Genomic DNA, 26,094 nt, shown 5'->3' on the forward strand with positions numbered 1-26,094 from the left:
ATGTTAATGACCAGCGCAGCACCGCATAAACAACGCTACTCGCACTAAAAGTGAGGAGAACGTGCCAAGCCAGCGTTTCTATAGGTTGGAAAGTGTAAGGAGCAAGCTGTAAGTAAACCATTAAATCCTGCTACACAGAATTATCAGTCAAAGGTCTGGAGAAAATGAGGTAAACACGGAGGTAGTGGTAGGACACCAGTAAGAAGGAATGTTAAAGGGATTCTCCAGGAGTTCAAAAAAAATAATCTAAAAGGGAAGATGTCCTGCTGCTCCAGTGCCAACACTCTGGTGGTCCCCATTGGTCTTATTTTCCCTGCAGCATGATGTGACATACACCCAAGTGATCGCTGCAACCAGTCACTGACCTCCGTAGCGATGCTGTAAAATAATAAAACGATGCCTAGTGTGATACCACCCAAATGGATAGGTGAACCCCTGCGATACAATCTCATTACCGGAGAGTGTTGTGCAAGCCAGGCACAACACCGGTACAAGGTGAAGTTCCTCTAGAGGAACTGCTAGAAGATACCCGGGCTGCTGCGCTCAAGGATGGACATGTCCATGGGAAGGCCAGAAATGTATAGCAAAGAAGAAGAGTCACCAGATGTACACCGAGAAGAATCACACACTGCACTAGGAACTTCTGATGAAATGGTGTTTAATAAAACTAATAAACAAAACAAAAAATAGGCATTCTACGCGTTTTAACGCTGGTCCGCCGTCTTCATCAGGCATGTACTGAACGAGTATTATGAGGTGGATAGAGACTAGCTGCTATGATGTCTCCTATACACAGCACACAGAGAAGAGGAGATCCTGCTCCCTTATCACTCACATGCACAAAAGAAGCAAAGCAGCAGCAGCCCATAGGGCAGTGGTGGCAAACCTATGGCACGGGTCTCTGTGGGCACCCTGGAAAAAGTCTATAGTGTACCAATATGCCTTAGACTTTTCCTGCCTTGAATGTCACAAGCAGTGCACTGAATGTAGGAAGGAAATTATAGTTAAATGATAAAGTACATGGAAGATACACTATATTGGACTGTAGTATTCAGGTTAAATTGCCGTGTTGGCACTATGCGATAAATAAGTGGGTTTTGGGTTGCAGTTTGGGCACTCGGTCTCTAAAAGGTTCGCCATCCCTGCCATAGGGCATTACACAGAGTTGCTGAGCAGTGTTGCTGTAAATCCAGCTCTGGGATAAGCCAGTAGAACACTCTAGAACCAGTGAAAGCGCCTCTGCAAGTTTATGCATCTATTAATTTCTCTTTCTCGGCAGAAGCCGTGTGTCTTTCCCCTCCATAGACTTCTATGGGCAGTGCTGATCTTTCAATGAAGGTGAAAACCTTTCATCCCTACCAAGTCCCAAGATGGATTTTTATCAGTGAATTCAGAGAATGATTAGTTCCAGAGAGAGGAGAAGAAGTAGCTGATAAGAGGAGAAAGGCATTTTTCTGTAACAGGATGAGCAATAGACACTCCTCAACATTGAAATTGCAACACCAAAAAGGACAAGCCGTCAGATTATTAAAATCAGGGAAGTAGCAGGTGTCGTTAGATCTGCAGAGGATTACATTTTCGAGCACCTAGCTCCAATCTGTGGCATGTGGGAGGGGCATAAAAGCCAGATTGAAAGCAAAGCTTTTTAGCCACATGAAACCTTCGAAAATCGGATAAAGTTGTGTGGGATGATTGTGTGATGCCTCCTGTTCATCAACTTGCCAGTAATCACCACTCGTCACAAACAGATAGGAACAGAACCCTTGAACAAAGTGACCTTAGTTTATGATGCCAGCATATCTATATACCCCAAGGCTGAGACGTCAACACTGTTCAATGATGCATGTCCTGGTGGTTGGGACAACGATGACGAACTGGGATGACAGCAAGGGTTGCACACAGGTGAACCTCTACATGGACAGATTATCTGATTAGAAGACTGGCGTGTACTGATCCATTCTGTACTGCAAGTGAAATTGGACGTCACATCCCAAGCCTAGGGCAGCAAACAGTGTCTACACAAACCATCAGAAAGCATTTGCACAACATTGGGCTACGAGCCAGACGTCTAGCTACAGGTGGTCCATTGACCTCAACCACTGCTGTCAAAGGCTATCATGGTACACAGCAAGACAGCAATGAAGGTCTATCCTCTTCAGCTCTCAGTCACACTTTTGTCTTGAATGGCAGCGACAGCCAGAGAATGTCTAGAGACCACGTGGGCAATGCCATGAACAGGCCTTTACAATACAATGTCACAACAGTCTTACTCCCGGAACTATGGTGTGGGGTGGCATAATATGCGGTAGCCGGACCCCTCTAGTCTTAATTTACGCTAACAGTTCGACATTACATTGATTTGGTCGTGGAACCAGTAGTACAGCCATTTCTCCAGTGTCCCAGGAGCCATTTTTCAACATGACAACGCCAGACCACATTTTCTCCTGCTACAGTAAGCAGCCCATGTGGCCCAAACGTGTTACCACGGCCTGCAGTGTCTCCAGACTTGTCATCCACTAAGCACACATGGAACACCATTGGTCAGCAATTGTAAAAGGAGATGGGATCTTGATGATTTGCATGCCCAAGTGCATTCAGCGTGGCAGAACATTCCTCAGACAACCATTACTAGTGTCAATGATAGCATACTCGGGGGCATTGTTACACTGCACTCCAATGCCAGCATCTGGCTTAATTTAAAATCCATTTAAAAGGGTTTTTCTGAGACTTAAAGGGGTTCTGCAGTTTTTTAAACTGATGATCTATCCTCTGGATAGATCATCAGCATCTGATCGGCGGGGGTCCGACACCCAGGACCCCTGTCGATCAGCTGTTTGAGAAGGCAGTGGCGGTGGCAGTAGTGCCGCGGCATTCTCGCTGTTTACCGCAGGCCCAGTGACGTCACAACTAGTATCAATGGCCTGGGCGGGGCTAAGCTCCATTCAAGTGAACAGAGCTTAGCCCCGCCCAGGCCATTGATACTAGTCGTGACGTCACTGGGCCTGCGGTAAACAGCGAGAAGGCCGCAGCGCTGCTGCCTTCTCAAACAGCTGATCGGCAGGGGGTCCCGGGTGTCAGACCCCCTGTGATCAGATGCTGATGATCTATCCAGAGGATTGTACAAGGAAAGAATAGATAAGCTCTGACAATTACCTTTTGTGAATAGTGGATCTTGTGTTATCTATCGACGGAGGTGATATCATTACTGGCAGGATTAGAATGACATAAGCAGATAACTGCAGTAAAGTGATCTGTACAGACCAAGAAGTGGCGCCTATAATCAAGGGCCCTTTATATGGGCCGAGAAACGCACAGATTATCATTAACACGCATTCATAGTAACGCTTGTTAGCGATGATCGGGGTGGTGTAAATGTACCGCCGATAACCCAATTAACGAGCGACGTTTGTGCGGATGCAAAAATTATTGTTTACTGGCAGCAGATCACGCCATGTAAACACGATCTCCTGCTGGCAAACGATGAGTCCTTATGGAGAAGAGAGATGGCATTAGCGGTCGCTCCTCCTCATACTCTCCTACGCTAGCGATCAGCACATTGTGCGGAAGCAATGGTTCCTTCCCGACAATCTGCTGTACTATCGTCCCGTGTAAAGGGACCGTTAGGCATAGTGGCCAGTGGGAAAACTGCAGGATTTTATGTATTTTATTTACTGATATTGACATGGAAAATTAAAAATAACCACCAAAAATTCTTTAAAAACACAAAAACGCGATTTAAACAGTAGGCCATTTTCTAATGACACAATCCCTTGAACCATTTCAGCCACAGAAAAGAAAAGTTTCTAAACAAAGGACAATTCCCTTTAGTGCTCATGCACACGACCGCATGTATTTTGCTGTCCATAAAAATGGATCTGCATAAAATACGGAACGGACCCGGAAATAAAATACGTTTGTGTGCATGAGTCCTTAACCTATCAGGATTTTATCCATTTTGCAATTTTGAAATATCATTAAAAACAGAATAAACCCAATTCAATCCAGATAAATGTCTGGGTGGAGAGGACGGGAGTGCGATACCCATTGCACCTCTCTAAAGAGGATTTATAATATATTGTTTTTACAGCACACACAGGAAAACGTACTTACTCTTCATCAGTCTGGACACACTTATCAAGCTCAATGAGGTGAATTCCAATGAACCAAACCAGATTGGAGAAATAGGGCACGGCGGTTTTATCTCTAATATAGTGTAACATGGGCTGGTTGTTAACTAAAAAGAATAATATAAAAAAAATGATAACAGGTTAATAAACGAGATAAGCACAAGCAATGCATTACGTCTAATACAACAAGCCAATGACCTTAAAAGGTCCGCGCCCATTAAGCTCAAATAGGGCAAAGCCTGTGTATTTGTACACTCAGCAGCGATTTTAACGATTATAGCTTATGCCGTAAATGTGTAACAATATTTCCTTTTTTTATTTGCTTTCTCCAATTACAAAAATGTTATGGCCGCCACAGCGAGGAAAGGGCTGTAAATCTCTGTTTAGTAAAGAGGCCATTATCAGCAATTAAACAAAGTAAACAGCATAAGCTAAGGGCAAGGGTGTCACCGATGCGTCCCCGATACACATAATGGAACACATGTATACATATCATTTACATACATTGGGGGAGATTTATCACAGATCAGCGTTGGATGCCAGTGTATGATATCTCCTGCGCTTACGGACGATGCACCCAATTTATGATGAGGTGCGCGCCTGGTTATAAATTAGGTGCATCCTCTGGCAGTTTGTGCACCTAAACAGAAGACTGTGGCAGCTCAGAGCTAAATGTGCTGGTTTCGCCCCCTTCCTCATCACACCTCATTTTCGGGAAAGTGGCAGGGGCATTGGCACAATTTATCGCAAGTGGCGTTAAAGAATTCACAAACACAAGGTTTGTAACTTCTTTTTACACCAGAAAAAGTGGTGTGATGGGATGATACAATTAGGGATGAGCTGAAGTCGATTCGCATAAAACTTTGTTCCAATACTGTATGGAGCAGGAGCTCCGTACAGTATTAGAATGTATTGGCTCCGAAGAGTGAAGTTATTGCTTCACGAAATCTCGCGAGACTTCGGGTGATAAGTTCATTAAATTAATTTGTACTGTAAAAAACGATTTCCTGAACTCGGATATTGACTCATCAGAGCCAATACATTCTAATACCGTACGGAGCTCCTGCTCCATACAGTATTGGAACTAAGTTTTATGCGAATCGACTTCGGGTGTTTCATCCGAAGACGATTCGCTCATCCCTAGATACAATCCCCCATTGTCTGTTATATATGTGCACTGCACACATCAGCTGTAACACACAAGACACGACTACATAGGGTACTTCAACATATCACCCGCCAAAGAATCCCCAGTACATACAAGTCCTAGAATCCTGGAGTACTGTAGCACTACGGGATCAGGATTTGGATATCGGAAAAACCTGGACAGATGACTCCTAAGGGCGCATTCACACGACCGCAACGTGTTTTTCTATTCTGCAGCTTCCCGTGTGCCTACCGCTATTTGCGGAACAGGCAGCCCGTTATAGAAATGCCTATTCTTGTCCGTGCACAAGAATAGGACATGCTCCTTTTTTTTTGTGGGGCCGCAGAACGGAACAACGAATGTGGACAGCACACAGCGTGCAGTCTGCAGTTTTTGAAGCCCCATTGAAATAAATGGGTCTGCACCAGTTCCGCAAAATTGTTGAGGTAAAAAAGGGAAATGCGTGCGGGAATACAATATTCCTGTTCCTTATTTTTCAAGGAAATGAACCTGCTGCCAGATGCGTCTGACAGTGGCTTATTCTCCTTCCCCCCTCTAGGAACACAAACACGCTTGGCCAAAAACAAGCATGCATGTGTATGGGGAGGGGGAGAATGAACCAGGATATAGCCCATGTGGAACACCTACCCATATATTTACCTTTCAAGCTACATTTCGTATGGTACACTTTCTTTCTGCTAGCATTCCCAGGGTGACAAATATCAGTGCCCCATCAACCCAGCATTTATTTCAACCCATTAACTGAACACATCAGGTCTTTGTCCTCTCATGTGATGTGTAAATGCCAAAAACTAGTGCCACAAAATGCCACTAAACCCAATCCATATTCCCACCCAACTGATCACATTTTAGTAGATTAACAATATGATGGACTAGAGGTAAATAATATGAATGTGGGCGCTCGGTACAAGGTCCCGTATTACAAATCCTCACTCTCAACCTACTCCATTCTCCTGGTTAAAGGTCTACATGTGATACCCAGGTCACCTGATGCCCACCACTGCTGTGTAAACTGTACATTCCTGCAAGCCTACCAATCAAGACGCATGCCCAGGTAAAGCAATGGTAAATGGTTAGCGGACTTACATGACACTGCGTAATGGCACAGAGGAATCATCAATCAGCAGAGGAGAGGGCGAGAAAGAAGAAGAAGAAAAGAAATTATTACATTCAGAACCTGGGTCATTAAAGCATCAGTTATCACCGTCAGTGCTCCCTCTCAATGAATATATTCACACACACTATAATATATATATATATATATATATATATATATATACACACACACACACATTCAAGTGCAAAAACGTCCCAAATGAAAATGATTTTAAAAAGGAAAATGTCACTGTGCTAACCATGAATGAGTCCTGGAATCTACAAATGGAAAAAGGGAGAGCAGCATATCAACAAGCATATATTTCTACTAAAGACATTAAAGAGGTTGTTCACTTCAGCAAATGGCATTCATCATGTAGATAAACTTAGTACAAGGCACTCCTGCACTAATACATTCCTATGGGAAAAAATGCCGGATCCGGCATTCAGGCAAGTGTTCAGTTTTTTTTGCCGGAGATAAAACCGCAGCATACTGTGGTATTTTCTCCATCCTGAAAAGTCAAAAAGACTGAACTGAAGACATCCTGAACGGATTGCTCTCCATTCAGAATGCATTAGGATAAAAATGATCCGTCCTAGGGGCTCAATACCGGAAAAGAACGGAACTCTGTGCCGGAAAAGAAAAACGCTAGTGTGAAAGTACCCCAAGACCCAACTTTCTAAGAAACCGATGTAACTAAGAAACAGCTGGATAGTTTTTATTAAGGCTACTTTCACACTAGCGTTCAGAGCGGATGCGTCTGGGGTCTGCCCAGACGGATCCGCTCATATAATGCAGACTTGGGATCCATTCAGAACGGATCAGTCTGCATTATATTGTAGAAAAAATTCTAAGTGTTAAAGTAGCTTCAGACGTTTTTGAAAATTGAGCCATATAGTGTCAAATTCAAACGGATCCGTCCCCATTGACTTACATTGTAAGTCTGGAAGGATCCGCTTGCCTCCGCTGCAAGCTGCGTTCGGGTGTCCGCCTGCTGAGCGGAGCGGAGGCTGAACGCTGCCAGACTGATGCATTCTGAGCGGATACGCGTCCACTGAGAATGCATTGGTAGCTGGACGGATGCGTTCGGGGCCGCTTGTGAGAGCCTTCAAACGGAGCTCACAAGCAGAGCCCCGAACGCAAGTGTGAAAGTAGCCTTAGAGGGGTGGCTCAATAAATTATATTTGTTATTGTTTTAATTTTTTACATTTTAGTTAAATGCCTTCTTTAAAAACACAAAAAAACATTTCAAGGATACAGATATGAGGCACCCCCAAAAACAGGGGTAGTGTTCTCTATTTTATAAGACCATGTCCTACCATATAACAAATATCTAAAAACATAAGTGTACAAGCTGTTCTCTTCAGTCGACGTGTTCAAGTGTACTTCCAGTCAAAAATAAAAATTAAAAACGTCACAGTGCGGTTAGATCCTCATAGACTAGGTCTGTGTGCAGCGATTTTATTTCAGAACTCCCCTTCCCCCTATTTTCCAGATACTGTGAAACTGCAGCCTGGTCCCTGTCCTTAACTCTAAGGCCCCTTTCACACGAGCGAGTTTTCCACGCCACGGGTGCAATGCATGACGTGAACACATTGCACCCGCACTGAATCCGGACCCTTTCATTTCAATGGGAAATAATGGGAAATTATACTTACCTGCTCCCTAGCCCGCCTTAGTTTATAGCCCAGGCACGCCTCCTCGCTATGTAGTAACGTCCCACACCCTAGTTTAACAGCGCCGCCCCCTCTGCTACGTCAGCTAATTTATTCAAGCCACGCACCTGGAATCTTCAATTCGTCCGGCTGAAATCTCACGCAGGCGCAGTACCGCCTGCGGCTGTGCGATCCAACCGCTCCTGAGGGCAACAGCCTCAAAAGTGTCACTGGGCATGCGCCGAGCCCAGTGACGTCTTCTTATTGCTGTTGCCCTCAGGAGCGGTTGCCCTTATTGCTGTTGCCCTCAGGAGGCGTGCCTGGGCTATAAACTAAGGCGGGCTAGGCACTGCAGGGGGGCGTTACTGGGCTCAGAGGGTGAAGAATAACGCCCCTCTGGGCACCTTCAGGGTTCATTTGCATAATACAAGGATCGCTTTTTTAGCAAGATGAAAGCAGGAATATAAGAAAGAAAACCACTGCAGGAGATAAGGTATTGTATTAAACATGGCAATGGTGAGAGCTTAATATGGTCAAACCAGGTGACAGATTCCCTTTAAATGCGGCTGGGGGGTTATTTAAAAAAACAACTGATTGCTGGAAACCCCTTTAAGCTCCGGGAAGAAAAGTTACCTCTTTAAATCAGTGCAGATGCTGCTGTGATCACAAAACTTTATAAGCTAAGAATTTACATCTATAGACAATTTAAGTACCGTATTTTTTGCCCTATAATATGCAAAGTGGGAGGAAAATGTCAGTGCGTCCTATGGAGCAAATACTTATGGAGTGCTTCCATTATGGGTGGATGCAGCACTCCCCGGGCTCTGTACTCACCGCTTACTGGTCCTTGTCAGCTCGCTGTGCTGTGACTGCGCACAGCATGAGTGACAAACTGAACTAGAAGAGTGTGGATGTGGAGAGAAGGAGTGGAGCGGTGTATGGAGCAGGAGAGGGAAGTTAAATGTTAATTGTTTTTTAATGTTTGCTCTGAGGCTGGGAGTCATTCACATCAGGCTCTTTTCTTGGGGGGGGGGGGGGGGGGTCATTCACATTGGGGGTCTGATCTGAGGTCTGCTTGGGGGACATTTGGGGGTCTGAATGGGCGGTTCTTATTCACATTGGGGCTATGATCTGACATCTGATTGGGGGTCTGAGCTGAGGTCTGAAGACATTTTTATTTTTTTTCTTATTTTCCTCCTCTAAAACCTGGGTGCGTCTTATAAAGCCAAAAATAGGCAAAATACATATATAGCTTTCTTTCAGCAGGGTTGCAGCATTCCAATTCACCTAATTCTCTGCCCAATACTGAAATGGAGTGCACACCCTGCAATATAATGAAGCTGACAAACAGCATAGAGCAATACTAATATTAGAATCTTGAATTTATATACAACAGAAGTTTTAAATGACTGGAGGTACTACCGTAGGTTTTAAAATAAGTCAATTCTACATACCATATAGCGAAATGTTGTGTATTACAGTAAATAAAGAAATGTCTGCTAGGATATGGATTTCTTGTTCATCTCCCTGATTCGAGACCTTCTGAGCACATCCTGGCCTTGTATGACTTATCGAATAAACAAGGGAAGCTGGTTCCATACTACAGTAACGCATGACCCGAAGGACAATGCTTTTCATGGTCACAGAATGATTTCTGTGTAATGCTTTTATCTGAACTTCTAAGATAAAGGAAATGTGGTTATAGTTCTCTGGTAGATACCCAACACCATTCCCCAGAACTGCAAACACATCTCTACTGCAGCTGGCTTATGCCATCTAGTGGTGACTTCTCAGATTGCAATGTGATGAAAATGTAACAAAGATGAACAAAATCGGGAGTCAGAATTTCACTTTAGTGAAATGGACCTATAGCTCAACACCCAAGATAATCTTTTTGATCCCTGACACTACAATTTGCAGTATACTTTTGCACTGTAAGGCCTCTTTCATTTGGGCGAGTATTCCGCGCGGGTGCAAAGCGTGAAGTGAACGCATTGCACCCGCACTGAATCCTGACCCATTCATTTCAATGGGGCTGTGTACATGAGCGTTGTTTTTCACGCATCACTTGTGCATTGCGTGTAAATCGCAGCAGGTTCTATATTCTGAGTTTTTCACGCAGGACCCATAGAAATGAATGAGGCTGCGTGAAAATCGCATAGCATCTGCAAGCAAGTGTGGATGCGGTGCGATTTTCACGCATGGTTGCTAGGAGATGATGTTAGTAAATAGGGACGAGCAAACCCGAACCCCATTAACCACTTAAGGACCACAGGTTTATACCCCCTTAGTGACCAGGCCCTTTTTTACAAATCGGCACTCCACAACTTTAGCGGTTTATTGCTCGGTCATGCAACTTACTACCCAAATGAATTTTACCTCCTTTTCTTCTCACTAATAGAGCTTTCATTTGGTGGTATTTCATTGCTGCTGACATTTTAACTTTTTTTGTTATTAATCGAAATTTACAGATTTTTTTGCAAAAAAAAAAGACATTTTTCACTTTCAGTTGTAAAATTTTGCAAAAAAAACGACATCCATATATAAATATTTCTCTAAATTTATTGTTCTACATGTCTTTGATAAAAAAAAAAATGGTTTGGGTAAAAGTTATAGCGTTTACAAACTATGGTACAAAAATGTGAATTTCCGCTTTTTGAAGCAGCTCCGACTTTCTGAGCACCTGTCATGTTTCCTGAGGTTCTACAAATGCCCAGACAGTACAAACACCCCACAAATGACCCCATTTCGGAAAGAAGACACCCCAAGGTATTCGCTGATGGGCATAGTGAGTTCATAGAACTTTTTATTTGTGGTCACAAGTTAGCGGAAAATGATGATTTTTTTTTTGATTTTTATTTTTTTTTACAAAGTCTCATATTCCACTAACTTGTGACAAAAAATAAAAACTTCCATGAACTCACTATGCCCATCACGAAATACCTTGGGGTCTCTTCTTTCCAAAATGGGGTCACTTGTGGGGTAGTTATACTGCCCTGGCATTCTAGGGGCCCTAATGTGTGGTAAGTAGTTTGAAATCAAAATCTGTAAAAAATGGCCGGTGAAATCCGAAAGGTGCTCTTTGGAATGTTGGCCCCTTTGCCCACCTAGGCTGCAAAAAAGTGTCACACATGTGGTATTGCCGTACTCAGGAGAAGTTGGGCAATGTGTTTTGGGGTGTCATTTTACATATACCCATGCTGGGTGAGAGAAATATCTTGGCAAAAGACAACTTTTCCCATTTTTTTTTATACAAAGTTGGCATTTGACCAACACATTCCCCAACTTCTCCTGAGTACGGCGATACCAGATGTGTGACACTTTTTTGCAGCCTAGATGCGCAAAGGGGCCCACATTCCTTTTATGAGGGCATTTTTAGACATTTGGATCCCAGACTTCTTCTCACGCTTTAGGGCCCCTAAAATGCCAGGGCAGTATAAATACCCCACATGTGACCCCATTTTGGAAAGAAGACACCCCAAGGTATTCAATGAGGGGCATGGCGAGTTCATCGAATTTTTTTTTGCCACAAGTTAGCGGAAATTGATTTTTTTTTGTTTTTTCTCACAAAGTCTCCCTTTCCGCTAACTTGGGACAAAAATTTCAATCTTTCATGGACTCAATATGCCCCTCAGCGAATACCTTGGGGTGTCTACTTTCCGAAATGGGGTCACATGTGGGGTATTTATACTGCCCTGGCATTTTAGGGGCCCTAAAGCGTGAGAATAAGTCTGGAATCTAAATGTCTAAAATATTTTACGCATTTGGATTCCGTGAGGGGTATGGTGAGTTCATGTGAGATTTTATTTTTTGACACAAGTTAGTGGAATATGAGACTTTGTAAGAAAAAAAATAAAAGAAAAAATTTCCGCTAATTTGGGCCAAAAAAATGTCTGAATGGAGCCTTACAGGGGGTGAGCAATGACAGGGGGGTGATCAATGACAGGGGGGGTGATCAGGGAGTCTATGTGGCTCCATTCAGATGTCCGTATGTGTTTTGCGGATCCGATCCATGTATCCGTGGATCCGTAAAAAACATACGGACGTCTGAATGGAGCCTGAATGGAGCCTTACAGGGGGGGTGATCAATGACAGGGGGGTGATCACCCCATATAGACTCCCTGATCACCCCCCTGTCATTGATCACCCCCCTGTAAGGCTCCATTCACTCGCTTACCTTCCGATCCTGTGAACGCGCGCGCCTGTGTGCACGCGTTCACAGGAAATCTCGGCTCACGCGAGATGACGCCAATCAACGTTAGTGTGACCTGGGAGAGCCGCCGCAATGACGCCTTTCGGCGTTAGCGTGGCGGGAAGTGGTTAAAGTCAATTCACTGTATTATTTTCCCTTCTAACATGGTTATAAGAGAGAATAAAAAAATAATAATAAATAAATAAATAAATAAATAAACTCACCTCATCCACTTTATCGCGTAGCCGGCATAGTCTTCTTTGAGGACCTGCAAAAGGACCTTTGATTGAAGAAAGAAGACGATACCGGCTGCGCGATCACGTGGAGGAGGCGAGTTTATATTTTAATTTTTTTTAACCCCTCAATGGACATTTTAGTTAGCATTCTGTACTAAGAATGCTATTATTTTCCCTTATAACCATGTTATAAGGGAAATTAATAAAAATCAACCGAACACCTAACCCAAAACCGAACTTCAGTGAAGAAGTCCGGGTTCGGGTCTGGGTACCACATTCAGTTTTTTATCACGCGCGTGCAAAACGCATTGCACTCGCACTGAAAAAACTGAACAACGGAACGCAATCGCAGACAAAACTGACTGAAATTGCGTCTACTCGCACGGGTTTGCCGCAATGCACCCGCAACGCATCCAGACAAAATCCGTGACGCCCGTGTGAAAGAGGCCTAATAATGCTTTATTAATGACAGCAAGTGCTACATAAATTGCATTTTTACATAGCCTTTAAAGGATAACTGTCACAATTAGACCCTAATTTCAATTTTCATATATGTAGTTACTAATAACATGATATTCCAGAATCAGTTACTATTAGACTGACTTACCCCATATTTAATAAGATTCAACCCATTAGCAACCAGTCAGCATAAAACTGCAATCTCACTATTCAGTTAAGATGGCCGCCACTGCCCTCACCCTGAGGCTAATCCCGCCTGCCCTCACTAGCCAGTAACAATAGCCCCCCAAAAGTGTCAGTAATCAGAGCCCTCCCCACTAAAGGGTTAATCTCCTGCAGCACAGAGGGGTCCTCTTACCACATGTTGCTTTCATTTATACACTGAGCAGACGGCAGATCTCCCTTCCCTGTTGTGCACTGCTCCAACTCTGCATTCTCCTGCTCTGCTGAGTGAGGGAGCGTCTGCCAAGCGCAGGGACAGGGAGAAGTGCACACAGCCCAGGCACTGTTATCAGCTGCTGGGGAGGACCTGGCTTTAATCATTTACTTACAGTCCCTGGATGTCAGTAATGTGACCCTGCACGCAGCCTGCTTCTGCGTCCTCCGTCCTTCAACAGATAGACGGACCATGCCTAGCAACCCTATTTTAAGCACAGGTAAAAGTAGGCAGTACAGGGGACAAAAATGTGGAATTAAGGGGTAATTGAATACACAGTGAAAAGTTGAAATAGGGCCACCAAGGAGATATTAATCACCACAATCCAATACTCCAAAAAAATATATATATACACGACAGTTATCCTTTAAGTCACATTATACATAAAGGGGCTATTTGGGATTTTAAATATTTAACATTCACACATTGGGGGAGATTTAGCAAAACTGGTGCATGGAAAACTTAGTTGCCCATAGCCACCAATCAGATTCTACCTTTCATTTTTCAGAGCCCCTTTAGAAAATCAAAGGTGGGATCCGATTGGTGGCTGTGGGCAACTAAGCCAGTTTTCCTCTGCACCAGGTTTGCTAAATCTCCCACAATGTACTCAAATCATGATTTTTGCCACAATTTCTTAAAACTGATACAAAACGACAGTTCTGCAACGCATGAATAAACCATAAATGCACAACTTAACTAAAAGGAAACAACCATTAAGCTAAAAACGGCAGTCTGTCAGCTACTCTTCACGTATTAAAGAGAATCTGTCAGCTCCGAAACACCCTCCAAACTAGAGTAAACGGTGTCTGATGATGAAGAGCCCGGTTATGTCATTTCCATTCTGGCGCTGAGAGGACTGCTGAGCTCACCCCCACAATGGAGAGGAATCAAAGAGGAGGAGTCCTCTCAATGCATTTTCCATTTAATATCAAAACTGGTCTGACTTATGGCACGCCTGCCAACCAGCTGATGGCAGAGCACACAGCACACTGAAGGCTATCTTCCATTCATTTGTATAGGAATGAGCTGCAGTAACCATGCACAGACACTGTACAGTGTACGGAACGGAGTCTCATTCCAGACCCCAACAAATTTGATATTGACGATTGGGATCAAGAAAAAAAAAAAATATGCACAAACGGGAAAATTGCATCAAATTATAAGAGAATCATTACTTACCTGTTAAATCCTCCACTGCCGCTCTGGTGACCCTTGCGAGTCTATGTTTAATGTGCAGCGGCGGTGACGTCATGTCAACACATACGACAGATTGAGGCTGCAGCAGTTATGGGTATTGACGTGATGTCACCGCTGCAGCACAGTAAACAGACTGGAAGGGCACAATAGTGCAGCATCCCTGGGGCAGCAGGGGATTTAAAAGGTAAGTGAAGGCTTTTTATTTTTTTTACCCACCTTCCCCTCATAGGTCCATATTTTTTTTTATCCCCGATAACCCCTTTAATATATTCTGTTGGTTGGAAGGAACATCTACAATGTGGATTGTAAGGAGATCACCTTGGTATCAGTCTGCATATGCTAGACTCCATGATTAAAAACTTCAGCAAATAAGATGGAAAATTTAAGGGAACGTTTGTGTAAAGAGTTGAGCTGTCCATGCCGGTGACATGACAGGATAACACCCGGCGACTAGGCAGACTTATCTAGAATCCACAGATTATCATGGCTCCTACAAATATAAGAAAAGCAGCTGATGGCATTACCCAAGGCCCAAGCCTCCGGTTATTGGGTTATAGGTCATTTTTAAACAGTCACTATTTGTAAGTATGTTTTGTAAACCGAAACCAGAAGTTAAACCTACAGAGAAAACATACAATGGACCCACTCCTGGCTTTGGTTTAGGGCTCAAGCAGACGGCCGAGTCCGCAAATCACAGATCCTGGCTGAGTGCATGCAACCATTTATTTTTTAACTTCTGTAGAAATGTCCTATCCTTGTCCGCAAAACGGACAATAGGACATGTTCTATATTTATTTATTTTTTTATATGAAAAGAATGGGTGCGAATCCGATCCACCAAAAATGCGGATTGGCTGCGGACCAAAACTGCGGTTGTGTGCATGAGCCCTTACAGATAGTGATGAAAAATACTGACGGTGTGAGAGCGATATTGGATTGTCTCACTCGCGTAGCGATTCATAATTGACCCCAGAATACTTGATGTAGAAACTCAAGACACCGGCTGTTCTTCAGTTACATACCCGACCAGATACAATATTCTTACCTTTGTAGATATTTAAAGTGATGTTCCTCACCGCCACTCGGACCATGTGCTCAGGGTGGTTGAAGAATTTAATTGCTTCAGTGTAAAGAGCAAAATCATTGGTGTGCTGGAGGGGAGAAAGCAATTACTAGAACAGCACAAACAGATCACTCAACAGTTAATAAAATGGAAATTCTGACATTCAACTAGAATGAGAACACTGCACGTTAAAGGGGTTGTCCAGCTTTTATTAAATGGATGGCCGCTCCCGCTGATGTGAATGAAAGCAGCACTGCCGACGACAAGCTGTGCAGTTCTGGCACTGGCTTCCGGTGATGGAGGTACCATGATTTTACAATTCTACACTCGGCCCAAAGTTTTAAGACAGACACAAATTTTGGTTTTCACAAAGTTTGCCGCTTCAGTTTTTATGGTGGCAATTAGAATTAATGCTAGATTGCTTTTACGAGTGATCAAATGAATTGCAATTATTTTCAAGGTCATTCTTTGCCATGAAAATTCGATTAAAAAAAAGAAAAAAATTCACTGCAATTCAGCTCTGCCACAAAATGACCTGCTACTATAATTTCAGTGATATTCTCGTTAGCTCAGGAGAAAGTGTCAACTTTGACAAGGCAGCTGATATCGCTCTGACATGCTGATTGAATTGAATTGCTTTAAGTGGGGGTGCTCGAAATCATTGTCTTCTTCTGTTAACCATGGTTACCTCCAAGGAAACATGTGCAGTCAACATTGCTTTGCATCAAAAGGGGCTTCACAGGCGAAAAACATTGCACCTAAATAAATTAGATCATCAAGAACTAGGAGAGAGGTTCAACTGTTGTGAAGAAGACTTCAGGGTATCCAATAAGTCTAGCAAGTGCCAGGACCATCTCCTAAAGAGGATTCAGCTATGGGATCTGTTCACCACCAGTGCAGAGTTTGCTCAGGAATGGCAGCAGGAAGGTGCGAGCGCATCTGTACGTACAGTGAGGCGAAGGCATTTGGAGGATGGCCCGGTGTAAAGAAGGGCAGCAAAGAAGCCACGTCTCTCCAAAACAATGAAAGACAGACTGACTTCTGCAGGAAATACAGAGATTGGACTGGAGTGGACTAGGGGAAAATTATCAAGAAACCACCTTCATACTGTTTGGGACATCTGGCAAAATGATTGCCCGGAGAATAAAAGGTGAGCGCTACGATGAGTTCTGTGTCATGTCAACAGCAATGCATCTTGAGACCATTCATGTAGGGTTGTTTCTCATCTAAGGGATGCCTAAGAATACTGCCATGAATAAAGAATATTATCAAAGCATCCTTCAAAAGCAACTTCTCCCAACGATCAAGGAGCAATATGGTGATGGACAATGATTTTGTCAGCACGATAGGGCAACCATGTCACAAGGCAAAAGTGATAACTCAACAAAACATTTAAATTTTGGGTCCATGGCCAGGAAACACTCTCGTCAAACAACAAAAAGAGGATGGAAAAACTCCAAGCACTGATTAGGCAAGAATGAGTTGCCATCAGTCAGGATTTGGCCCAGAAGCTGATATCCAGCACGCCAGTGCGAACTGCAGAATTCTTAAAAAAGAAGGGTCAACACTGGAATATTGCATATTTGCATAAACTTGATGTATTTGTCAATACAAGTTTAAAAAAAATTATAAAATGCTTATAATTGTACTTCAGTATACTATAGAAACATCTGACAAAAAAAAAAGATCTAAAAACACTAAAGCAGAAAACTTTGTGAAAACCGAAATTTGTGTCAGTCTTAAAACTTTGGGCCACGACTGTAGAGTCTACGTGAAGCTTTATTTATAGTAAATAACAACACTCCATATGTAGCTGAGGGCAGAAAGTAGGTTCCCAACTCAGATCACAATGTAGCTTAAAGGGGCGTCTCACTACAGAAAATGGCATTTATCATGTAGAGAAAGTTAATAAATGGCACTTACTAATGTAGTGTGTGTTACTGTACTGCACGCTATCTGCACTCCTTGTAACTGCGCTATCATTTTCACTGCAGATCTGAAGAAAGACTATGACCCGAAAACATTTACCTTTGATTTGCCTAAAGAACTTTCTTAAAATAAAGTAAGTCTAATTTAACTGTGGAGCGTGTGGAGTCCTAAAGGGATTTTCTGGGATTTTGATACTGATGACCTATCAGGAGCACCGATGCCTTCTCAAACAGCTGAAGGTCACAAGTACTGGGTGTCGGACCACCTCCGATCAGATACTGATGACCTATCCTCAGGAGCACCGATGCCTTCTCAAACAGCTGACTGTCGCAAATCCTGGGTGTCGGACCACCTCCAATCAGATATTGATGACCTATCCTCAGGAGCACCGGTGCCTTCTCAAACAGCTGAAGGTCACAAGTCCTGGGTGTCGGACCACCTCTGATCAGATACTGATGACCTATCCTCAGGAGCACCGATGCCTTCTCAAGCAGCTGAAGGTCACAAGTCCTGGGTGTCGGACCACCTCCGATCAGATACTGATGACCTATCCTCAGGAGCACCGATGCCTTCTCAAACAGCTGACTGTCGCAAATCCTGGGTGTCGGACCACCTCCGATCAGATACTGATGACCTATCCTCAAGAGCACCGATGCCTTCTCAAGCAGCTGAAGGTCACAAGTACCGGGTGTCGGACCACCTCCGATCAGATACTGATGACCTATCCTCAGGAGCACCGATGCCTTCTCAAACAGCTGAAGGTCACAAGTACCGCGTGTCGGACCACCTCCGATCAGATACTGATGACCTATCCTCAAGAGCACCGGTGCCTTCTCAAGCAGCTGAAGATCACAAGTACCGGGTGTCGGACCACCTCCGATCAGATACTGATGACCTATCCTCAGGAGCACCGGTGCCTTCTCAAGCAGCTGAAGATCACAAGTACCGGGTGTCGGACCACCTCCGATCAGATACTGATGACCTATCCTCAGGAGCACCGGTGCCTTCTCAAACAGCTGATTGTCGCAAGTCCCAGGTGTCGGACGCCCACCTATCAGATACTGTTGACCAATTCTGATGATAGGTCATCAGTATCAAAATCTCAGAAAACCCCTTTAAGCAACACTATGGGGACTATGTGTTTGCACAGTTTTTTTGCAGTGGTTGCTAAACTATTTTGTAACCCAAATGGAGTAATGCAGTACACTGTGGGGGAATGGTAATGTTTGAGTTCTTGAGTTAACACTGCAGAAGACAAGACTGTGCTGCCACCTTGTGGTGGTGATCTGTACTCTGCAGCAATGAGGTCTAATAAATGAATTATAAGTCAGGCAGAAACCACCCTGCTGTGTATCCGAGTCTATACAATGAATAATACATGATCAGTACCTGGCTGCAACCCAAAAATAGCTGATCTGTAGTCAGGTGTCAGTTACTAGGAAATACAGACAGATCTGCACAAGATAACCCTGAGACACAGGATGAGTAAAGCTGGACGCAGATGTTACATTATTCTTGATTCATCCCACTGGTTTTAATGGGATCCACCAACAATGTTATATGTATCAGCACAGGTAACAGTATTCTGTTTGCTAAGGTGGAAGAAAGATTAGACAGGTTGGATATTAACTAATTTTGGTTTTATAGAGATATTAATGTGCTAGACCCCCCCCCCCCCCGCCTCGCCCCCCTCCAATAAAATGGACGGTGGCAAAATGAGGTGCGACCCACAATTATCGGATATTAGATAAGGCATCTGCACAAGAGATGGAAATACCCCCTTAAAGTGACTCTGTCACCCGGATCAGGTTATAGCCTTGTAGGGTTGATGACGCTGACAAAAATTATACCTTTCTTTCTGCCGTCGGTGGTGGAGAAAAATTAACTTTTATAAATAAGTGAATGAAGTATTCGAGCACCAGGAGGTGGGCTTATGCGGTTCGAGCATCGCTCCAGCGACGCCCCCGATGTACCACAATGAAGCCCCTCTGCTGTAGTTCATGTCCCCTGCCTTTAGATTGACAGCGCTCGACCGTCTGGACTAACGATGAGATCCCGTGCCTGAGTACGTGTGCACATCTTCTGCTTCATTCCTGATTTGTCAAGCTGCATACTGCGGCACGGGGTCTCAGTGATAGGCCAAAGGGTCTAGTGCTGTCAATCTAAAGGCAGGAGGCATGAATTACAGCGGAGGGGTGTCATTATGGAGCACCAGGGGCATTGCTGGAGCGGTCCTCGAACCACACAAGCCCGTCTCCTGGTGCTCAAATACTTTATTTGCATATTTTTTATAGTAACTTTTCTCTCCACCACCGGACCACTGACAGCAGAAAGAAAGACATTGTTTTTGTCAGCGTCATCAACCCTACCAGGCTTTATGTCTGGTAGGGTAGCATTGATGTGGGTGACAGAGCCTCTTTAAGCACTTTTTTTTCTTTTCCCATCACTGCATCTGGGAATTTAAAACTTTTTATTAGCGATTTCATTTTATTAAACATAACAAAAAAAAATTACTTTTATCTTCGATTTTTTTACCTAGCATTGTTCTGTATACATTGTACCCATTTGCTCATTTTGTCTGATGTCACAATTGCAGACTATGAAAAATACAACAGAAAAGCAGTGCATTGTTCTCTCAGGCTGCAGCCATGACTTCTCCCCCCTCCTCTTCTGATGCTAGTGCACGTGAGCCAGGAAATTTAGGAGGAGGGGCCTGGGTTTAGGTTGCATAGTTTTCTTGACATACTTATGAATACAGGGGGAGATCTATCACACTGGTGCAAAGGAAAACTGGCCTAGTTGCCCATAGGAACCAATCAGGAGCTCTTGAAAATGACAGGTGGAATCTGATTGGTTGCCATGGGCAACTAAGCCAGTTTTCTTTTACACTACTTTTTATAAAACTACCCCATAGTGTATACAGAATGTATGTACCAAGTGTGACCTCCATTACATCTCTGCAGAGGTTGTTGCACAGCTTCCGCAGACTGTTGAATTCCAAATTTGCCCAGTTATGTAGTGATAAATCCCTTCATATAACTTGCCGTTCTGGTCCTGGAAAAGCTGGATGACAACATGCTCCATACTGTAGCGTAGCTGGAAACATTTGTCATTCAGAGTCTTGGGAAGGGTGGGTAACAAATTAATGATGATAATGTCTGTAAAGCGCTGCAGAATATGTTGGCATGTGTGAGTGAGTAAAATAAATTATATAGACCCGTAGTAGGGACTGGTAAATAATAAGTCTGCCTAAATAAATCAATCAAGCTCCTCACTCCTAAATAGTACCACAGCTAGGCAGTTTTGCCTTTCAGCATCCTAGGAATGTTACAACAAGGTGGAGCTGTAACAGAGTCTGCAGACTACTAACTGTACTAAGATAAATCCCCCTTCTTACTCCTAAATAGTGCCACAGCCGGCAGTTTTGCCTTTCATAGTCCTAGGAAAGCTGGGTTACCACCATGTGGAGTTGGGATGGACTGCAGAATACTAAATCTACCAAGATAAATCCACCTTCTCACTCCTAAATAGTGCCATAGCTAGGCAGATTTGTCTTTCAGGGTCCTGGGAAAGCTGGGTTCCTTGTGCAATGCAAGGGTAACATTAAATGGACAATGTGTACAGATCCACAAGACTTGTAATCCAGATTTCCAACATTGACGAATGTCAAATTTTCCTAGATAGATGGCTATATAGGCAAACTTGACATTCCAGCACCTGGGGAAGCTGGGTAGCACTTTCTGTGGTGCCAGTGGCCTGGTACAGTCTTGCACACACATGGGGAGGGGGGAGGGGGGGGGGGGTTGTAAGAAGCCGCTAATGTTTTGCTGTTTCTTTTACAGTGTTCAGAGAGCCCATTAAAGTGATTGCAGTGTTAAGCCCCGCTCCTTTCCCAAAATTCCTGTCTGCCTGTTAGCTCATGCTAGTGCAGAGAGCCGATCGCCAGCCAAAGAAGGAGAAGCAGGGAGGAAGGAAACACTTTTATTGAATTTTTTGTTCTTCAAGGCACTCCAGCTGTAGTGAAACTACAATTCCCATTCACTACTATGAGAGTTCTGAGAAGAGTAGAGGAAGTATTCATGCTGGGAGTTGTAGTTTCACAACAGCTGACGTGTCGGAGGTTGCCTACCCCTGGTTTAGTGGATAGGAGTAGCATATAGGACTCTAGCTGATCTTGAGAACATGGTCCCTGAAAAGGATCCACAGTGCACTATGAACCTCTTTACTTAAGATTGTGGGTTCCCATAGCAGTCAGGAAGTGCTGCCATATTACTGATGTACTAGGACGTCAAGGTGTGCAAAGTGGCCATTCACTACTCACCTCATTGTAAAAGAAATGTACAGTATGGCTGTTCAGTTTCACAGAGAGCGTTTTTAGGAAGCAGATATAATAACCCATGATCTCCTCGTCAGAAAAATCAAACTTGTGGACGATGATGGAATTCACATGATTATTAGACAGCAAGTAATCTGATGGTAGAAAAAGAGCAGAACACGTAATGTGGCATGTAACACTGCATATTCCCCGCAGTTTATGTGTATTCTGGGTTAGGATGACTTTTTAATCGCCTTTTATTAAAAAAAAAAAAATTGGGGGGTACGACGACAAGGTGATCAAAAATGGTGAATCACACCAGCAGGAAAAATATTTTAATGTTTTAAATAGTTCACTAATAACTTGAAAAGGAAGGGGAAGCTAAATAAACAACAAAAAAACTTTATTAAATCAAAACTGAATCGGAAAAAGATGAATAAAACCAGTGCTATTTGCACTAATGGAAATGATTATGTAATCAATCAAATTTAGGGATTCAATATACAAGGCTCAGGGGTAAACCTGACTGCCCCTTTAAAAACCTGTCCCTAGGCTAGATGGTGCGGCAATATTAGCCAGCAAAAATGGAGAAGACTCGGGGTATTGGTATTAAACCAAAACGTCCATAATCACTGCCAATATAGAAGTTCTTTCAGTGGAGCCTGTTGTAAACTACAATAACGTGCCCGCATCTCCACAAGCTGATTAACCACATGCACTGCAATACATGCAGCCAACACAGTTCCACATTGAAATGTAACTTTTGTCCTCATAGCTCTAACTGGCTACACGCCAAATAATGTCCGAGGCTCGACGCGTTTCTGCAAACAAAGGTGCCCCATCAGAAGCCTTTAATGTAACCTAATGCTTTGAGCCAGAAACAAAGTATGAAAAAGGCAGTAGGAACGCGCGGCCCCTCTCACACAGCCGAAGAATGGCCGGAGCGCTGCCCCTGTGTGAGAGGGGCCGCACGTTCCTACTGCCTTTATTCACCTTTTCCCGACTGAGTTTTGATTTAATAAAGTTTTTTGTGTTGTTTTTTTTAGCTTCCCTTTGCGCTGCATGTTATTAGTTAAAGAGGACCTTTCACTAGAATAAAAAAAATCTAAACTAACTATACAGACATGGAGAGCGGCGCCCAGGGATCTCCCTGCACTTACTGCTATCCCTGGGCGCCGCTCCGTTCTCCCGTTATAGCCTCCGGTATCTTCATAGTTAGGCTCCACCCAGTTGAGCCTGCCGGCGTCTCATTTTGCCATGCTGTAGCGCTGGCCAATCGCAGCGCTCAGCTCATAGCCTGAGAGGCTTTTTTTTCTCTCAGGCTATGAGCTAAGCACTGCGATTGGCCAGCGCTACAGCCTGGGAGAAGGAGACGCCGGCAGGCTCAACTGGGTGGAGCCGAACATATGAAGATACCGGAGGCTATAACGGGAGAACGGAGCGGCGCCCGGGGATAACAGTAAGTGCAGGGAGATCCCTGGGCGCCGCTCTCCATGTCTGTATAGTCAGTTTAGATTTTTTACTCTAGTGAAAGGTCCTCTTTAATTATTTAGGATATGGCAAACCGGTACCATTGAGATTATACATGTTAACCTATTTAATGTTTTAGACATTTTCAGACACAGCAATACCTGTTATGTATTGTTATGTATATTTTCTATTTCTTTTTATATGTAAAATTGGGAAGGGGGGGGTATTTGAATTTTTGTGTTTTTTCATTTCTTTTACAATTTTTTTTACTGTAATATGAATTTAACATGCCATATTCTGAACGTCTGTCCCATAGACCACAATAGAATACTATTGTAGTCTATGGGATTTTCACTGCCTGCCTGAGAGTCGTGCCTTTCCCAAGCCCCCAGACTGTCATGGCAACTGATCGGAGCCCTGCGATTTCGGCACAGGAGCTCTGATCGGAAGGCAAAGGAAGCACCTTCTCTGTGCCTCACCTCATAGATGCTGCATTAATGGCATCTGAGGGGTTAAACTACGCTGTACCTAGTTATTGCAGCCAGGTGTTACACAGTCGGCACCTGCCGCATACAGAGCCCACTCTTACTCCTTACACTGCACCACAGCGTAACTGTACGTCATGGTGTATGTAAGGGTTAAAAGGGTTGCGTTATAAGTAAATCAAGCAGATTATTATAAAACAGTTTTCGTATTTACACTTAAATGCAGGAATAATGTCAGAATAGTGCCACCTGCAGTTTGTACTGAACAGTCTGTGTCCACCTCAGTAACTGTGTAGAGGAGGACGCACATGCTCAGTCTTGCTTCTTTCTGCTCCTTTGGGTTTGCGGAGGGATCCCATCCCTGACGTGGCGAGCTGAAGCTGCAGCATCTTCTTTATTTCTCAAAGGAGATTTGAAGCAAGCAAAGATAATAACACTGACTCACTATCTTTGGCTGTGTTCGCATGTTGCAGTACAGTCACAAGGATGTATTGGTTTTTGCCATGATTTTCTGAAATTAAGGCAAAAACACAGGGTTTTTGCCAAAATTTCAGAAAATTGCAGCAAAAAAAACCCAAAAACTAAACATGTGAATACAGCCTTCTCCCTCTGAGAAGTGGCGTAGACGCTGCAGCTTCAGAAACAGGCAGTTAAATACACAGGGAATCCCTCTGCAAACCCAAAATAAGGAGGGAAAGAGGCAAGACTGAGCAACTGTGTCCACCTCCGCACATTTACTGAGGTGGACACAGAAAGGCTGTTCAATAAAACCAGTAGGTGGCGCTATTCTGATGTAATTCCTGGAATATCTGCTGATATAAGCAAGAAGTACAATAAAATATCATAATAATGGGCTGGATTTAACCAGAAATAATATTCTTCATGGGAGAACCCAATCTGGTCACTGCTGTAGGGTCCACTACTGGCTGTGCCCATGTAGAAAGGCATAACAATTAACACTAAAAACTGCTCTAAATGAACACCGATTGATGGTTAGGTTTGGGTTTTGTTGTGTTTATAGCCAATATTAAGGGAGAGCTTTACCTACAATAAATCCTACTTGTGCAAATGCAGGATCAACCCTTTTAATCAGCTAGAATGCCTGGTAGGGCTGACCCTGCTGATTAAAAAAAACATACGCCTCTTCCCCTAATGCATTGCTGCGTTTAGGAAAAGGAAGTGTTTCAACAATCATACAAATCAGCACTTAAGTGCACCGAGGCTTCTCCGCTCTGCTGCCCTGGACACTCCCCTTTCCACAGGAACTGTCAATCAAGTGAAAGGGGGCGTGTCCAAGGAAGCATAGGAGAGTAGCTAATGTGCTGCGAGTGGCTAGGGCCCACCCTCGTTGCACTTTAGCCCTAATTTGCATACTTTTTAAAAAGAGAAAACTTTTTTCCTCCTAAACGCAGCAATGAATCGGGGGAAGGTGAGGTATCTTTTTAATCAGCAGGGCCAGCCCTACCAGGCATTATGGCTGGTTGAATGGGGTTGATCCTGCTGTCAGATGTCTTTCAATAAACCTACAAAATATATATATATATATATATATATATATATATATATATATATATATATATATATATTACACCTGCAGTATGTATATCATTACCATGTGTGATTCGTACAACTTACATAAAGATGTCTCGTGATTGATGTTCTCAAACAACATGTTGAGTGTCTGAAGGAGCTGCCCGCAGACGTAACGGCCGGATTTTTGTCGCAAAATGTTCAAGAAGAAGACAAACATGTTTTTCTCCAGGAAGAAGCTGCAACGTAAGAGATTACACAGTTAGCAAAGGAGAAAGTCACTTTCCAGTGGGCACTGTATAAAGCTACAGTTCTAGTCAATGTCTGAAGGAGGTCCAACCAGCAGGACCGACCCACACTGATCATGAGAGTTAAGTGGCTGCCGCGTTCTTTCAGGGTCCAGCCACACACGTACCGTAAATGCTGCTGATTCTCCGCAGCAGCATTGCGAGCTAAGGCCCCTTTCACACGGGCGAGTTTTCCGCGCGGGTGCAATGCGTGAGGTGAACGCATTGCACCCGCACTGAATCCGGACCCATTCATTTCTATGGGGCTGTGCACATGAGCAGTTATTTTCACGCATCACTTGTGCGTTGCGTGAAAATCGCAGCATGCTCTATTTTGTGCGTTTTTCACACAACGCAGGCCCCATAGAAGTGAATGGAGCTGCGTGAAAATCGCAAGCATCCGCAAGCAAGTGCGAATGCGGTGCGATTTTCCCGCACGGTTGCTAGGAG

General features: G+C 43.7%; 1 protein-coding gene across 1 annotated transcript in view; it reads right to left on the reverse strand.

Moving 5' to 3' along the window:
* CLEC16A (C-type lectin domain containing 16A) overlaps positions 1 to 26,094 on the reverse strand; it is a 393,790-nt gene that overhangs the window by 353,363 nt on the left and 14,333 nt on the right. Inside the window, exons 3-7 of the mRNA XM_040441186.1 lie at positions 25,463 to 25,596; positions 21,879 to 22,027; positions 15,611 to 15,716; positions 6,382 to 6,387; positions 4,111 to 4,234 (exon numbers count right to left, since the gene is read on the reverse strand). Of these exons, the coding sequence (XP_040297120.1) occupies positions 4,111 to 4,234; positions 6,382 to 6,387; positions 15,611 to 15,716; positions 21,879 to 22,027; positions 25,463 to 25,596 (519 nt within the window). The remainder of the gene's footprint in view (positions 1 to 4,110; positions 4,235 to 6,381; positions 6,388 to 15,610; positions 15,717 to 21,878; positions 22,028 to 25,462; positions 25,597 to 26,094) is intronic.

Source organism: Bufo bufo, chromosome 7 (genome assembly GCF_905171765.1).
Source record: "Bufo bufo chromosome 7, aBufBuf1.1, whole genome shotgun sequence".
Taxonomy (NCBI): domain Eukaryota; kingdom Metazoa; phylum Chordata; class Amphibia; order Anura; family Bufonidae; genus Bufo; species Bufo bufo.